This window comes from Erithacus rubecula (genome assembly GCF_903797595.1).
Source record: "Erithacus rubecula genome assembly, chromosome: 1".
In the NCBI taxonomy this organism is placed as follows: Eukaryota; Metazoa; Chordata; class Aves; order Passeriformes; family Muscicapidae; genus Erithacus; species Erithacus rubecula.
This window is the reverse complement of record NC_136658.1, coordinates 12,301,202-12,317,402: the sequence shown is the minus strand read 5'-3', so window position 1 is coordinate 12,317,402 and position 16,201 is coordinate 12,301,202. Positions and strand designations below refer to the sequence as shown.

Here is a 16,201-nt window from a genome sequence, read left to right as displayed (position 1 = left end):
TTCCCAAAGGCCTGATCTGTTGATGCTGACCTGACTGGTCTATGCACAGATCCAAAGAGCTGAGTTCCCAAGGCAGCATCAGAACAATGACAACTCTGAATTTCAGGAATTCCACTCGTGGAGAGGGTGGGGATGAGATGAGCCAACAAATCCACCTGGAGACAAGGACAGCTTGTGGAACAGAATAAATAATTCAGGTACCATGGAGTTTTCAATCTCCAAAATTCCACTGCCATTTTAGTAAAATCAGTGAAATTTTTCAGGGGGAGAGAGTTTGCTGATTACGATGCTCAGAAATTGCCATTTGCTAATGTAGAAAGCTGCACTTGGGCAGAGGAGAGGATGTGCTTAGAGGATGAGTTTGATTTATCAGCCTTTGCTCCAACTCCCACTGGGGAAAAGTAGAACCAAATGAGATGAAGTTGTAGGGCTGCCAAAATTTGCATTTTGAGTTGGCTGAAAACAAGAGTGGAAGGTAAGAACAGTTGCAGAAATTGGTGACTCTTTCATAGTTGGATTTCAGTAATATTGCTTGGATAGTTAGAGCAGCTGACTTTCGTCCTAGAGTTTATCACTTGGCTGTCAAAGTACTGCTTCATATCCTGAAGTCCAAGTGGAAGACTGCAAGCAAAACAATCCCTTCATTTAAAATCCAAACAAGTTGAAATACTTTTATTTGTTTTTTCTTCTAATATTTAAAGCTCCTTTGTGAGCAAAGTGCCATAACTGTCCATAGTTAAAATGCTACAGGTCAGTTTTGCCTGTCACATTTACCAAATATATCTTCTGGTACCTTGTGTACTTCAGTATTACCTTGGATGTGCACTGCATATATTAACCACAGAAAACTGAAGAGGTAGTGGCTTAGAATTGAGACTGTTTTTTTCTTTTGCAGAACGTGGAGCCATATACTAAGTGAAAGTGCAGGTATTTTAAATTTCCTGCAAAGGTTCTGCTTCAGATGCACATGGTCGAAGATCCTCATACTGCAGGGGAAGGACTAAAAATTTTTTCCTTCTTTGGATCAAATGGTTAAAATTGCCACACATGATGTTGTCCTAGTCATGTTTTCAGCACACATCTCTGGATTTTCAAGGAGAAAAGAAATATTGATAACCAGAATCATCTTTGGAGTTTCACAAATAATTTTTTAGGAAGGTTGCTGATTTCAGGTTGTGTTCACATCCACATGAGAGGTAACTTGAGGTCATATACTTCAGGCTGATGCTTCTTATATGTGAGATTTAAGCAGATCTTAATTGCCCATGAAAATGTTTCTTGAAGCAGCATGTAAGATAAGAACCTCTGCAACCTGCCATGCTGATACTAAATGATGATAAAACTCCAGAAGTCTATTAAATGTATGTGACCAGCAATTCCTAGTCTGAAAATCTACCTTTGATGATGAGAGAAAGGGCTGTTAGTCACAACAGCCATCATCGTGTAGAAGCTGATGGAAGCTCCCTTCTGGATTATGGATGGTATATTCACAATATTTCCCATTCTCTTCAGGTAAATGTATTCTATCCATGCACCTGTTGGAGACAGCAGAAAATTCCAGAGTATTGCTATGTGCATATGCCTTAATGTCCAGTGAATCAGAATAATGCTACAGCAGTGTCTTGGACTTCAGTGATTTTTATAGACCTTGTGATATTTTAAAACTTCAGCTTGTTAATTATACATGTCACATGCTGAAAATTCATGAATTTCTAGGGATTTGTTTTTCCACAAAGAAGAAATTATCGAAGCATCTATTGTTTGTAGATCTATATTGTAGCACCAGGGAAGCCACAAGAAAACCTAATGATGAAGAAAAAAACACTGTTGTTTTGATTTTCTGTTCAGCTGCAGACACACCAGTAACTTTTATAGAATTCAGATTGTAAATGGCAGCACATTCTATGTAGGTTGCTAGCAGCATGTACAGTCTCAGGAAAAAATGTGTTCTTGAATGCTTCATACAACTTTTTGAAATTATGGACTGATATTTCATTGATTCATGCTGGCATTTCTTTCAGACGTAAGTCATTATGCAAAGACATGACACATGAAATTCTGACACCAAACACTTTCTACAACATGAAATGGAAAACTTAATTTCTTTCCTTCATTGGTTTTTACTCAACAATGAATATGTAAGAAAAGTACTTAAGAGAGAAAAAATGATGAGCATCCATTCAAGATTACTTCTGCTAAAGATGAAAATCCTAGATTTATTAATGATGCAAATGACAAGAAGGAGATGGTTGATGATTTTTAATGGCAAAAATGCTAGCATCATATTGAATAAACTTGTAGAGTAGAACAGGCATTAGTGTTGGCCATGATAAAGAACAATAGTAACCACAATGAGTGTTTATATCAAAAATACTGCAACTCTAATAATTGCATATGCACTTTGTAATTAGAAATCCTGTTTCACTCACAAATAGTGTATTTAATGGCTTTATTCTTAATAATTCTGCTGATCTGGGTGTACTCCAACACTTTTGTAATGCCATTAAAATAGGTGACTCAAATGAATTCAGGCCAGCAAAATCCTCAGGGAGAAGACCTTTAAGTATAATGCTCTTATTCAATACAAACCTCACATAAAACAGCCACCAAAAGTAATAGTTTTACTATACAATTGCATCTTAGTTTAGACAATCAAACATTATTGTAACTTGGGACTGGAGGTGTTTGTTCTGTAATTTTAATGACCAACAAGTGAAAACATGAGGAAAACTTAAAAAGGAAAGAAAACAAAGAAATTTTTGTTTAAACTGATATTACTTGGACCGATAACAAATTCTTATATATATACAGGTGGTATACCTCTCCTGCCCACAATCTTTGCTGCAATATATGACTACCTTTAAAATTACTGCTACTACAATATTGTTACTACCCAATTATTAGGGCTAGACAGCAGATAGGAAATCTTTCTGGAAACTGAGCTGAGACAGAGACCTGCAGGGGCATATATAAGCAGCAAGGCTCCCTTAGGGGAAGAAAAGCCATGGAAGGACAGAAAGAGGCACAGATTGGGTCACAAGGTGAAGAGAATTGTAAGCAGGACAGATCCTAACCTCACAGATCACAAAGTGATCACAAACCCTGATAATTCCAGGGAACATTTTCAAGTGAAGAAACAGAGAGAAATTATTGCAGCAGCAAGCAAAATATAGAAAGTGAGGTAACTTGGACATAACTGAAAGGGCATATGTTTTTAAGCAATTTTATTTAATTGCTGTCCTGAATGCAGTTCTCAGTTTCTCTATTTACATGGATATAAATAAAAGTTTATGCTGGATATATCAGCCAAATTGGATGTTTGCTATTACAGAAAAATGTCATGCTGCTAGAGCTTGAAATAATTTAGGAAGCAGAGATTGCAACATGGTAGCACGAGCACCCATATGTCATTCTCCTGGGGAAAAGTCTCATTGAGAAACAAAACCTTTAAGCAAGTTTATTTCTTATTTTCAGTCAGTTTGTAGGATTCCTGACTCAGCTGTACAGATTACTGAATACATTCTAAAATCATCAAAAGTTCTGTATTAGTACATCATTATAGAAACAGATCTGTAACAACACCCTAACTGAAGAGACTGAATAAATTAATGACAGCTGAAATATTAGTCACAGCTCTAGAATTCTCTGGTATGCAGGTAAATTGGGAAGGAAGACTGAGAACTGGAAGAAAGTAATCATTTGCTGTGTGAGGAAAAAAAGAGGAATGAGTAAAAAAGTGTAAGAAACAGCTCTTTAACCAAGTTATATTTGGAGGATTTATATTAAAATCGCGAGGATTTTTATGTATAGGCTACCTATAGGACATATTAAAGCATGTTAGATTATCATCTTGTAGTAATGATTTCCACCTGCTACTAATTAATTGAATTTTGTCATAAATGTTACACCTTCATTTGCACAAGCAGGAATTTATGGAAAGTTAAACAATAATTTTGTTGCTAATGACATTATTCATGCAACACTTAGAAATTTTAATAACGCAGGTTGAGCCCATGCATAGATGGAAGTTCTTTTGACCATGAATCAAAACTCAGACCAATTTCCCATTTATGAAGTCCTAAGAAATATTGTTTGCTGAATTTTATAAGCTGTAAGGGGTGATGCAAAGAGTCTTCATTTTTCCCAATGTACAGAAATAAGACTTTTGCATTATGTCTTAAATGAAATTTCAAAGCTTCCTAACTAGCAAGACATTCACTGGTACGTTATAATTATCCTGTTAAAGTATCATAATTTCACTTGTGAAATCTGAGAACTGGTATTAGTAGGAAAAATAGTTTATGAGTAGATACATATGAAGAGATTGCACAGTGAGAATGTGACAAGGAAATATGGCTTTTTTTAAAGGCATACTATGGACATTAATAAATAATCAAGAACTAATTATTTTGCAGAGATTAGATAAAAAACAAACAAGGGATTTAAAAATTGAATACAGGCCTTTCCTTTTATCTTGGCTCTGCCAAAATTCTGAAGACTTAAATTCTCCTAATATATACAGGTACTCAAACTGCCTCTCCGGTCAGGAAAACTGCAGACATTTTAATATCATAAAACACATTTTTGCCAGCGTTGCTGTTCTGATCATGCTACTGATTGTGCTCACTCCAAATGTAGGCAGAATGTAAAAAATGCAATATTTCTTAAGTATCTTGAGAAGGTCCTGTTGTACACCAGGGAATAATGACTCCAGCTGACTCCAGTCTCTAGAGCATGGATGTTTTACCTAGTGAATCATCAGGTACAGATTCTCCATTTCACCAGACAAGCTACAGCTACTTGGAAGATTTTAAACCATTAGAAAATAACACAAGTGATACTTAGGCTGAAGCTCATGAAACAACAGTTTGTGTTGTGGAAGAAATAAGTGAATATTCTAATCCAAGATGTGCTGGTATTGTAGAAAATATTAGAAAATGTTAGTCCATGAAAAGTTCCCTGATAATTTCATGTGTAACAGACCTAGCATCGTCAATTGTAACTAAATGGCAAAAACTAGTATTGGATGGAAAATAAATGCCATTTCCAAGCCTTTGGGGCTTTATTCAGCCAGTAAATGCAGCATTGCAATCTAAAGAAAGTATCCAAAAATATCTATTTAGTACGTAGGTAGTAGAGAACCAAATTGATTCAATGGAAAATGGATTTAAAATTTTAAATACAAATTAGGTGGGAAAAAGAGTATCCATTTACAGAACAGATAACAAGTTTAGACTTAATTTAAGATATCTCATTAAAGAACTTCTTAAATTAGTCATGTTCTTAAATTAATGTCTTTTCCTGGGTTGTTTAAGCTTTTAATACTGAAGAGTTAATAAATTTTACATTTTCTTGTCCTTTTGTCTCCTTTAAATAATCAAAAAACTTTGTCACTGCTTACTTAATTCTTTCCCAGTAGGAAGTGACAATAAAGTTTTACTGAATGGAAAAGTATACAGAAATGAGAGCATTCTGAGCTAGTGTAATACCAGTACAGACAGCCATCCACACAACACAAATACATCTGTCTGGGTTTGTACAGGCATTTGGGTCTGCTCTGAGTAACAGATAATTTACCTTCTACCAAAAAGGGGAACAAATCTGAAGGACCATCTGGTCGTGTGGCTAATATTTAGCACTGAGTTGTCAATAAAACAAATATCACAAAATAATTACTAGCTTAATTTTTGGTTTAATTTACACATCACTGCAGATAATGTTACTTAAAGGAGTGTGTGGAGCTCTGACAACTGATGGAGAACTTGGAAATATCCACATTGGCTCACAGCTTTTCTGCTTCCTCAGGTCTCCCAGGAAAGCTGCTCTTTCTTTCTAACTAGATACAACCCTACTCCTGCAAAATCAATCTTCTTGCTCAAATACTGCCACCCCACAAAACTAGAGATAGATGAAGGAACATCAAAATGTATTCATATTACCATGGATCAGATGACTCCTGAAATTCTATTATTCAATGCTCATATATGGCCCTTTATTTGCCTATTTCACAGAGTATAAAACTTCTATATTCTCAACAGCACTAATTACCTGACATATAAATGACCCTGTTGGTCAAGTTCACTTATTTACCTTCTTCCAGTCACAATGTATTTGCTCTCTAACTTCATCGTCTTAATATGGGAAGCCCACTAAAATTCATTTGGGGCTTAAAAAAAAAAAAAAATAGAAGAGAAAATTTTGATGTCTGATTAAATTGTTTGCAGAGTGTTTCAGCTGCATAATCAAATACAATTGTGGCTAGCTACAGAAATTGTTCTAGTTTGCAGGCCTTGTGCAACAACAAAAAAATGCTATGATATTGTAAATAGGAGCTTTTCACACAATATGTAGGTGAGACAGGTTAAAACAATTTTCTCCAAAAGAGCAAAGAGATTTGCCATTTATATTTCCCAGCTATTCAAATGAGAGTTATTCACAAGGAGTAGATTTAGATAGCTCAGAAAAATTAAGATATTTCCTGGAATCAATTAAAATACCCTACATACATCTCTGTTTTCTGTGATTCATTTCAAATAAAGACCTGATCCTTGATGAGCAAGAATTTAACACAGCTCACATTTCAAAAAGGTCAACATATTTCAGTGATACTGCAAGACTGCTTCTTTTTGTGCAGGAGAAATCAACACAAACAACACAAACAAGGAGTAAAAAAAAAAAATCTGATTCTTTTCATTAACATTTGTAATAGCTGAAGTGAAGTTAATAGGTGAAAAAAATAGACTTGACCTTTCACAGAAAAAGATTACCTTTGCCTATTGCCCAATCATGAAAACTATGGAAAACTCTACAAGCTCCAAATATTTATGTTTCACATGCCAATATCAAGGGAATTCAAACTTATAAAATAACTTAATTATTAGTCTGAACTCTGCAATATTTAGAAACAATGTCACAGGAAATTTCATGGGGAGAACCAGGTTAATATTGCAGAAGAAAGCAGAATTCAAACTGTTTCAGCAGTGTTCATTATAAAATTAAAAATCACAGCTTGGGGTTTCTTTGGAGGTACAAGGAGAATAGCATAAGGTATTTAGGAGACATTGAGTGAATCTGTATGAAGTAGAGTACAAAGTACAGTAAAAAATAGAGTATAAAATTCTATCTTAAATCCAACATACAAGTTGCAACTGGGATCTGTCTTATTGGCTCCTTTCATTCATTTTATGTGTTTAAATCATAAATTCCTCAGGGTATGCAGCATATGCCTCTTTGGACATATTCTGCATACAGTGGAGCCACTCTCATATCCAGCCCCATCTGTTATTGTGATTTGTATTCCAAATCAGGGCTTGAAATGGTAATTACAAATAACGTTGATCAGCATCCATATTTCTGATGGAATTAGACACTATGAAAGTGGGGCACTCAACTCTGCCCTCACACTTCTGCAGCATACACAGGAGTCAGTGACAATTCTGTGTCAGTGAGTAGGATGTGCTGTCCTTCAGGGACACGTGTAGAGATGTACGTGCACGTCCAAAATCCATTTCATAACTGATTATGCCAAATCGACTCCAATCACTATCTTTCCTTCCGTTCTAAAAAAAGCACCCCTTCTCCTGCCTCCTCCTTTTCCTGGGAAAAGGGCCAGGCCTGCTGGATGCACAGTGGTCTGTGGGAATGTGCCATTTCCAATCCCAGCTGAAAGGGGCACGGCCAGGTTGGCGCATCAGTGCAGGGACAGTGCTGGGAGTGGGGACTGGAAGGGCAGAGGCAGAGTAGCTGCACCAAGCTGAGAGCTTTGGCTTGGCATGAAACAGATGAAGCTGTGGCCTTGGGCTCAGCCTCCATCTCCATTTTAATGGTGGGACAAACACCTTCCAGCACGCACTGCCATTCCTTTATTTAACCTTATCCACCCCCCATGTGTTTATGGGCTATACAGCCACAGAAGGGATTACACAGGTCATCCAAGGTGACCTCCTGGAAAACTTTTGATTTAACTTTCAAGAGAAGTCAGAGGAAAGGGAAAGACCTCTTTATTTCAAATTCTTAATGAAAGAGAGACCACACACTGTGTGGTAGATTGTTCTAAGAGCTCAATGATAAAAGAAGAGAGGAAAAGGCTTCTTTGCTCCTGGTTTGAACTCACTTGGCTTCAACTTTAAAATACACACTTCTGAGGTACTGAAAATTCTTTATCAAAGCTGTGTTTTCCAAAGAGATAATTATAGAACTCATGCTCATTAATATTATCCTCCTTAAGCCCAGCTGGGTTACTTCTTTGATCTACAGCTTTGGTGCATATTTTCCACTCCTTTGGATACAATAAATTCAAAACTCAGGAAAGTCTATGTCCCTCTTAAAAGATCTGTCACTGGATTGAAAACATTCTGAATCCATGCAGGCTCAGAATGATCTCTCATTCAGCAGTCTTCCCTATCCACATGAGTTATGTTTATATTTTAGGAAAGCAATAACCATATGATTGAGGATCTACCTACTAAAGTTTAAAAAAATAAAATTAAAAAAATAAGAACAGCATTTTATGTGTTCTTTTAGTGATCATCATGTTAATATTATTGCTTGAGCAGTTTTTCCATCTTCTGTGGAAAAAAAATCTCCTAAAGGGTATCATCTCCTACAGATACTCTTAATTCAACAGAAATTATAAATAAGATGCAGTTAATACCAAGAAAAAACTGGCCCAAAAATTCAAAATATTAATCCCTTGAATAAATACAATAATTTTTACGTTTATGCATAATTTATGTTGTTGCATGATGTGATATTACTATAAAAATTGTCACATATAAGTAATAGTTTCAATATCAGACTATGTTCTATGTTGCTCCCCCTCAATTTCTTCAATTCACCATTTTTTTCTCTTTCTGTATGCAAAACTGCTGTATTATTTAACAGCTATTCAATAATTTAATCACTGCCAGTTTTGTTCCCTATTCACCTAATTTGGTAGGAAAGCACAAGCCAAGCTTTTGGCAACCCAGAGCAGGAGGACCACGGGGCAAATGTAGCAGCATATTTTATAGGTCAAGGACATATTCAGTATTTCAGAACATTTATTCAAGATTCAGCAAAAACTCTCCCATGAGCAATACACAGAGTTCTTTCTTTGGCAAGAACAAAGGAAACCACATAGCTGTATTTATTCTCATTCTTTTTATCTTCCACACAGAGTCTGTCAGCACACCAGTAGGAAGTGAATATAGATTTCCTTTTGGTTGTCACTATTACTGAGTTGAACCACAGTTCAGAAAATACTCCAGCAACATGTCAGTTTAACCACCTGCAGCTGGAATGAAGAATGTAAGACTGTCTTATACAAGCACTGGATAAATTTCAGGTTTCAACTGCACCAACATTTTTGAGCCTCTTTCTGCTATTTTCTCTCATTTTCAATATCCTTTATAGAAAGTTATTTTGGGAACATTTCAAACATAAGTGAGAGGCTAACATTTGTAACCTTTGAACAAAGCATAATCTTTGCAAGTCAGAAAGATGACCTTTAGCTTGAAATATTTAAGGAAGAGAGAAACTGCTTTATCTTAATGCAAAACTATTAGAAAAAATAATCTATAAATACTGCTATATTGCTCCAAAGTGGAAATCACAGAACAGGCAAATGGTAGACAGAGTCTCACATAAACTGCCTCAATTCCAGGAAAGGTCAAGTCAGAGACTAGACCAGACCAGACCAGACCAGACCTTCTCCTTTAAAACATAAAAAATGAAAGTACATAATTCTTAATATTCAGCAATTCCCTACAAACTGTCTTACTACTATCTAATTCCTTTGTGGCATGATTGCTATCTAGGTTTTCACCTGTGCTTTTTTTTAAGTAACAGCTATGAATATGCAAGAAGAAGGTATTTTGCTACATAATTATCTAGAGTAAAAAAATTATCAATTAGTTATTCAGAAAGATAGTATCTCTTACTTCAACCACTAAAGAGAAATTCTGTCAGGAAATGAAGAAGAAAATGCTTGCTCAAACACTAAAATAATTATTGTTAAAAAAGGAAAACGAACTCTGTAGAAATACAGCTTGCTATAAGCATGATCAGGAACTGCATTGCACCATTCCCTTCTCATTTCACCATTCCATCTAATTACAGCTCTTTTCCCCACACTGACTTTGTCCATTGTCATACTTTAATCTTTATCTACTCAACTTACTTTTGTAATAAAATATTAAAATGGGGAGACAAAATGGGAAAATAGGCTCAGTTTGTCCTCTGTGACAGGAAAAAATAGAAAGAAAAAAAGATGTGGGAAATAAAGAACTATGAAGTATTTTAATTTTTTTTTAAATTTAAAGTATTTTAAAGCTCCAGTGTATTTTGAGAATTACTGGAGAGAATCTAAATATTCTGAAGAAGGGCTATGTGTAACCATTATGTTCAAGATGAAATTTAAACTTTTAAGGATTACATATGACAATTTAAGCTACAGAGATGAATTGTCTTTCAGCATTTAATTGCTTTTTCATTTTTTCTTTGTTTTTTTAATTTAAAATTTAGAATCTCCATGTCTCTCTTACTGCCTTAGAAAACAGCAATTGCTTCTAATTCCAGAGGAATCTAGAATTAATCTGTCTCTAAATTAATTTTCTGCTTACAAGAAAAAGAAGATTAGGCAGACAATACATATTTAGATATTTTATACATTAGTGGTAGATTTACCTTGTCACCCTCAGAGAAAGTCATTCCATCAATGGCCCTTTTCCATGTAATCTCTGGGACAGGTTCTCCTTCTGCTTCACAGATGAGGGTTGCTTTCCCATTCTCAAATGTGGTTTCATTTTTAAGTTGTATTATTTGAGGCTGCACTGTTAAAAATACAAATTGCATGACTGATCGTGCACAAAGAATGTCATATCAAAATCTATCTTTAAAATCACCTTTTTTCTACTCTGTCTGACTCTGGACTGGATGGTCTCCAGAAGTGCTTTGTCATCTCAGGCATTCTTTGATCCTATAATAACCCATGTTTGTCTTCAAATGCATATTATTCAGGAAAAAAAAATAGGTATTATTACCATTCTTTGACTTTGATCTTTATCAATGTTTCACTCGTTTACATAAATTACAGAATTCAACAAAATCCCCCAGCAACAAACACATTTACTGGTATTAACACTATGGAGAACTGAAAAGTCTTCTGATATGAAGGTGTTCATCCTTACTTGCTAAGTACTTACTAAGATACATTTTAAAAAATTCAGGTATTTGCATTCTTCAAATCATTCCACTTTATAGCCTTAATTAAATAGCAGCTACATCTTTCAATCTGTACTGCACTTTACCAGGTTATTTATACATACAATACAATTTCTGGTTACATGTAAATACTTTCCCATCAAGGATTTATTTGTACAATATCACACAAGAACTCTGCATTGGACTGAGCATAAAATATTACTCTCTTCCACAACATTCAAGTATCTTCATTAAAAAATTACTGGTCACATATATTAGCTCATATATAATGATTAATAAGTTTCTCTGAACCTATTCTCTTTATACCTTGAAGATGACACTCATCCCATCATGCAACCCTGTAATAGGAATATGATTCAATATGTTTACTCCCAAAAGCAGTGAATAAAATTTACATGAGGGGGTAAAAATTGGGCAGCTCTTAAGATGGACTTCATCATCTTCAAGTACATTTGTTGATAGCAAGGTGTTTTCCAAGCAGTTTTTCTGAGCTTCACTTTTGAGGAAGCACTACTGTAATGTACTCCTCATGAAACAGAAAATAAAGAGATGTAATCTGTTTTCTACTATGAATAAATTTTTGTGTGTTTACTGCACAGAGATGAGAAATAAGTAGCATTTTACCTCAGAAAGCACTGAACTAATATCCTGCTTCATTAATATTTAATCTATTATTAATGAGATCACGTGAAGAAAGAAAACACCCTCAGTGATCAGGAATTCTTGAAATGTCAACTGGATCCAGATTTACTGGAGGCAGAAGAAGGTAGCAAGCAAATCATTACATCAGGATATCAATTTGGCCAAGAAAATACAAAACTCCTCTGTGGTACAAAAAGGGATGTCAGTGGTAAGACCTAAAAAACCCACCAGAATTAGAGATAAAAGGTAATTATGATAAACTTTAAAATAACTTCAATTATTACTCTAATTTTCAGGATCATTCAGATGCCTATGAAATATTTCACTTTGGCACTCAGATGCTCTATTTCTATGGCTACATAACCTGGCTACAAAATAATCTGTTCTATCCTTTCATTCCTTTGATATATCATCATCCCTGGAAAAAAGGGAAGAGCTACAGCAGATATAAAGCCCTTTTTGTTTTGCTTTTTTTTTTTTTTTTAACAAAGGATCATGCATAGTGTTTCATGCCAAAAAATTCTCAAAATTTTTAAATTATTTGCATCAAAATGAGTTTCCCATCTGGACAACAGGATAAACTATGTAATTTGCTCAAGATGACGCATGTTCCAAAATACAAAAATAATTATTAATTATTAACCTTAGACTTATTTTGAACTCCTTTAAGACCTTCTTTAAATGGATCACTACAAGACAAAAAATTTGAGCTTGACATTTTAGACAAGAGTACCTGACATTTAAAGGAATAAGTACTGATTAATCATCAAATACATCTAGGTGACAGTTATTACTTGGAAGAAGAGAGCTCATATAGGGATATTATTTAATTAATTCATTTTTGTAGGTCACAAGTCATAACTTACTATTGACCAGAAGTTTTTTACACTGTTGGAATACTTTTAATGATATTTCGGACATTGGAAAATATTAAAATACATTTGTGTACATGTAAATAAAATTATGAAAATGCCAAGACTAGAATTGACAGAAATACTGAAACAGTCATTGCCCCCACCCTCCCAGCTACACATTTTTAACTGTTCTTTCAAAATTTATAAGGTCATTGTCAATTTGAATTTGCTTTTTGTATTCTAGAAAATATGAACCAAATAAAAATACAGAGCCTTGGAATGCAAATTCAGGAAGCCTTCAGGATTACGCTGCTTTCTTCAGTCCAAAGTGTTGAAATATAGATATTGTGATGTAGTTGAAACATTTGTAAGCTAAATGACCTGGCTCAAATGAAAGAATGCTTGCATACAGAAAGGAATTAAACTTCATTATAATTATTTATGGTAAGGAACTCTTGTTGCTAGACATGCATTGTTAAATATGAACAGAGTGATGATGCCAAGTAAAGAAGCAATATTTACTGGTTGGAAAGTTTGTTTTCTGAGTCAAGAAGGTTGGCTTTAAGTTTTCAAATACTTCCTCAGTAAACAAGTTTTTCTCAGATTCTTCCTTGGACTGTTCTGGATTTATCTCATTGCAGTCCATGTACAGCCTCCCCATAAAGCTTTTGGCAAACATGGATAGCAGGCTTTTGCTTATTACCAGTTTCTTGGAAAAGCTACACAATTTATTGAATTCACAGGGTTCTACCCATACCTTTAACAAAGAGTTTCATCAGACCTGGGAAGCAACACATGTATAAAGCATGAGATAGTCCTGCTTATGTCTCATCAAAAGAATTATTTTGAACAGTTTGATATTGATACAAACTTGGCTGTACTGATGAGAGGCCTAATGTATGTCTGTGTGGCTGCCTGATTAATCTCTTGATTAATATATCCCAGGAGGAATCACACCTTCCCTGCTGTTCTCCTGCACAGGCACATTTGTATCAGGTGGCAAAACTTCAACCCCATCCTCCTGGAAACTCCTGGTAAAATTTGAACTTAGAAATTCAGAAGTTAGCAGTTAGAGGCCAACATCGAAATATCTAAGAAAGAGATTTCAGAAATGTGATTCCTTGGACTCACTCACACACCAGTATGAAATGCTGATCTGACTTAGTGCACCATGAACTGAGTCTCTCTCTTTGGATGGTATTTTTGAAACATGTTAAAATGTTATTTTACTACTTCACACTCAGAAGGGTTTAAGACTCATCTTCTGTCATCACTGTCTTAACAAATTGGATTTTTTTTTTTAATTTTATTCCAAAAGTGTGAGGAAGCATTAAGGAGGAAAAAGGAATGCAGAGAACATGTGAACTTTCAACATTACATCTGTAAGTGTTGAGTAGTACTTTGTGAAGCTGCAGCTGGTGAACTTTATAATATCTGGAGGAGCAGGTACAGATAGTTCCATACAGAGATCCATGGGATTCTCCTTCTCCAGGTAACAGTGAATTTAAATTAAAAGTTTCCATATAGGTATAGAATAGTATATCAAATAAACAGAATGAGCCACAAATAGCATTTGAAAGCACACATAAATCTGCTTACTAAGCCTAGAAGAAAATTACTAAGGTGTGCTCCAGGCACTAAAAGAATACAGCACTAAGACTGAAAACAAGGGAAAAATTTAGACAACTCCTCGCCTCAATCTCAAAGGCACAATAGAACCTTTTTTATTCCAAGATGAATAGATTTTGAAGCATTGAATTAACTTAAAAGTTTTTGAATTTTATCATTTGGAATAAACTCAAGAGGGATAGAATAGAAGAGGTCCATTATATTTCCTCCTATCTGGCAGATGACAAAAATATATTAATAATAGCATATAATTTCACAATAACTGATCAAAATTACATTGAACACAAATTAAGAAAATTTTCCACTCTACAACATTCAGATTTTAATTAAAAATGCATCTAGAAAATAAAAATAATGTTTAAACTATGCATTAAGTACAGTGTCTTTTTTAATGCTTTTTGAGATATCCCCTCATTCGATTTTTGTGAAGTCCTTTGTCAGAATGCACTGATATGCCAATGAAATACCTTAAAAATAAAATATTATTCAGACTGCCCTCTCATTGACTATGTAGGTAAAACATCTATATCATAGAGAACTTCTAATTAAATTATGCTAGAACTCCTTCTAATTTTTTTAATAATTCTGATTTAAAAAATTATTTTTTCTTTTTAGGAAAATAAATTATTAAAAATATAGATGTAGCTTTCTGTGGCATAAGTACAGAAAAGATAATATTTGTTGAAAACCTCAACTCTAAATACCATCAAATTGCATAACCACACATTTGAGTGATAAAGATGTAGAAATAAGCAACTAGAGCAAATAAAATGAAAATCCTAGGAACATAAACACTATTCATGTTAAGCACGAATATGTCCTTAATTAAAGATAATTTTCTTTCATTTAGTCTGATTATATTTTTTATTCTAACATAAATGAAGACTACTGCCATCACCTTGGAGAAGGAATTATGAAGAAATGAATGTTTACTTTAGAGAAAGTGAAAAAAGTAAAAATGTAAAAGAAGATATAGGAAGTTTCAAAGTATTGAATTTATTGACTGCTCTTAAATCAACTGCTTGTTAATGTGGAGTTGTTGGAAATTTTTTTGAGTTGTCCGTAGATGCAAAATTGTAGTATTTTATAATTGAAAATGATAATTTAGATATATCTAAACACGCATATTTATAAATATGGTTAGTCATTATTAAAAATAATAATAATAAAAAAAGTGGAACAGTATGAGTGAAAGTGATAGCTACCAAAAAGAGACACATACAAAGAACATTTTTAAAGAATTCCAGGATGAACACCTATGGTTTCAAGCTGTTCAGCAGTAAGCATAAATGAATTTGAACTTAAAACCCTAGCACAAGCTTTAAGCACTAATGTAGATGAGATCTTTTTAGGTAGTAATTGCTAATGATACAGAAAAAAGTCATGGCAGATAGGAGGATGACAGACAGAGATAATCAAATCATATCAACAAAGACTGAGAAAAGGGATTTTTTTCTCTCTTTTTAGAACACAGCACTGATACAGATGAACTGGGGAGGGCAGGGTATGTGCCTGTAGGTTTCCACACATATATCAGAGCTGTAGAAAAACAGAGTAAGCATTTTATACCAGAATAAAAAAGCGTTTTTTAGCATTAGTACTGAAAAAAAACCCCAAAGTTAAACTAAAGAATCTAGGTCAGGCATGGAAACTAAATATGTAGCTGTTACATGGCACTGAGATGAGCATGTCTGTTCAAAAGCCCTGAATCCTAGAAAGGTTAGTGCTGAATTCTATAGTGTTACTATTATTTTTATTGCATTATGGTTATATTACTGCTATTATGAGTTTCAACACTACCAGAGCCATGTTGTAGAAACAGTAGTCATTGCCCTAAGGAGTTTGCATTGTAAATTAAAATTAAAGATAGCAGA

At 34.3% G+C, this 16,201-nt stretch overlaps 1 protein-coding gene across 2 annotated transcripts in view; it reads right to left on the bottom strand.

Moving 5' to 3' along the window:
* NCAM2 (neural cell adhesion molecule 2) overlaps positions 1-16,201 on the bottom strand; it is a 249,976-nt gene that overhangs the window by 84,665 nt on the left and 149,110 nt on the right. For both annotated transcript variants that reach the window (XM_079305097.1, XM_079305098.1), the window contains exon 8: positions 10,666-10,811. In XM_079305097.1, the coding sequence (XP_079161223.1) occupies positions 10,666-10,811 (146 nt within the window). The remainder of the gene's footprint in view (positions 1-10,665; positions 10,812-16,201) is intronic.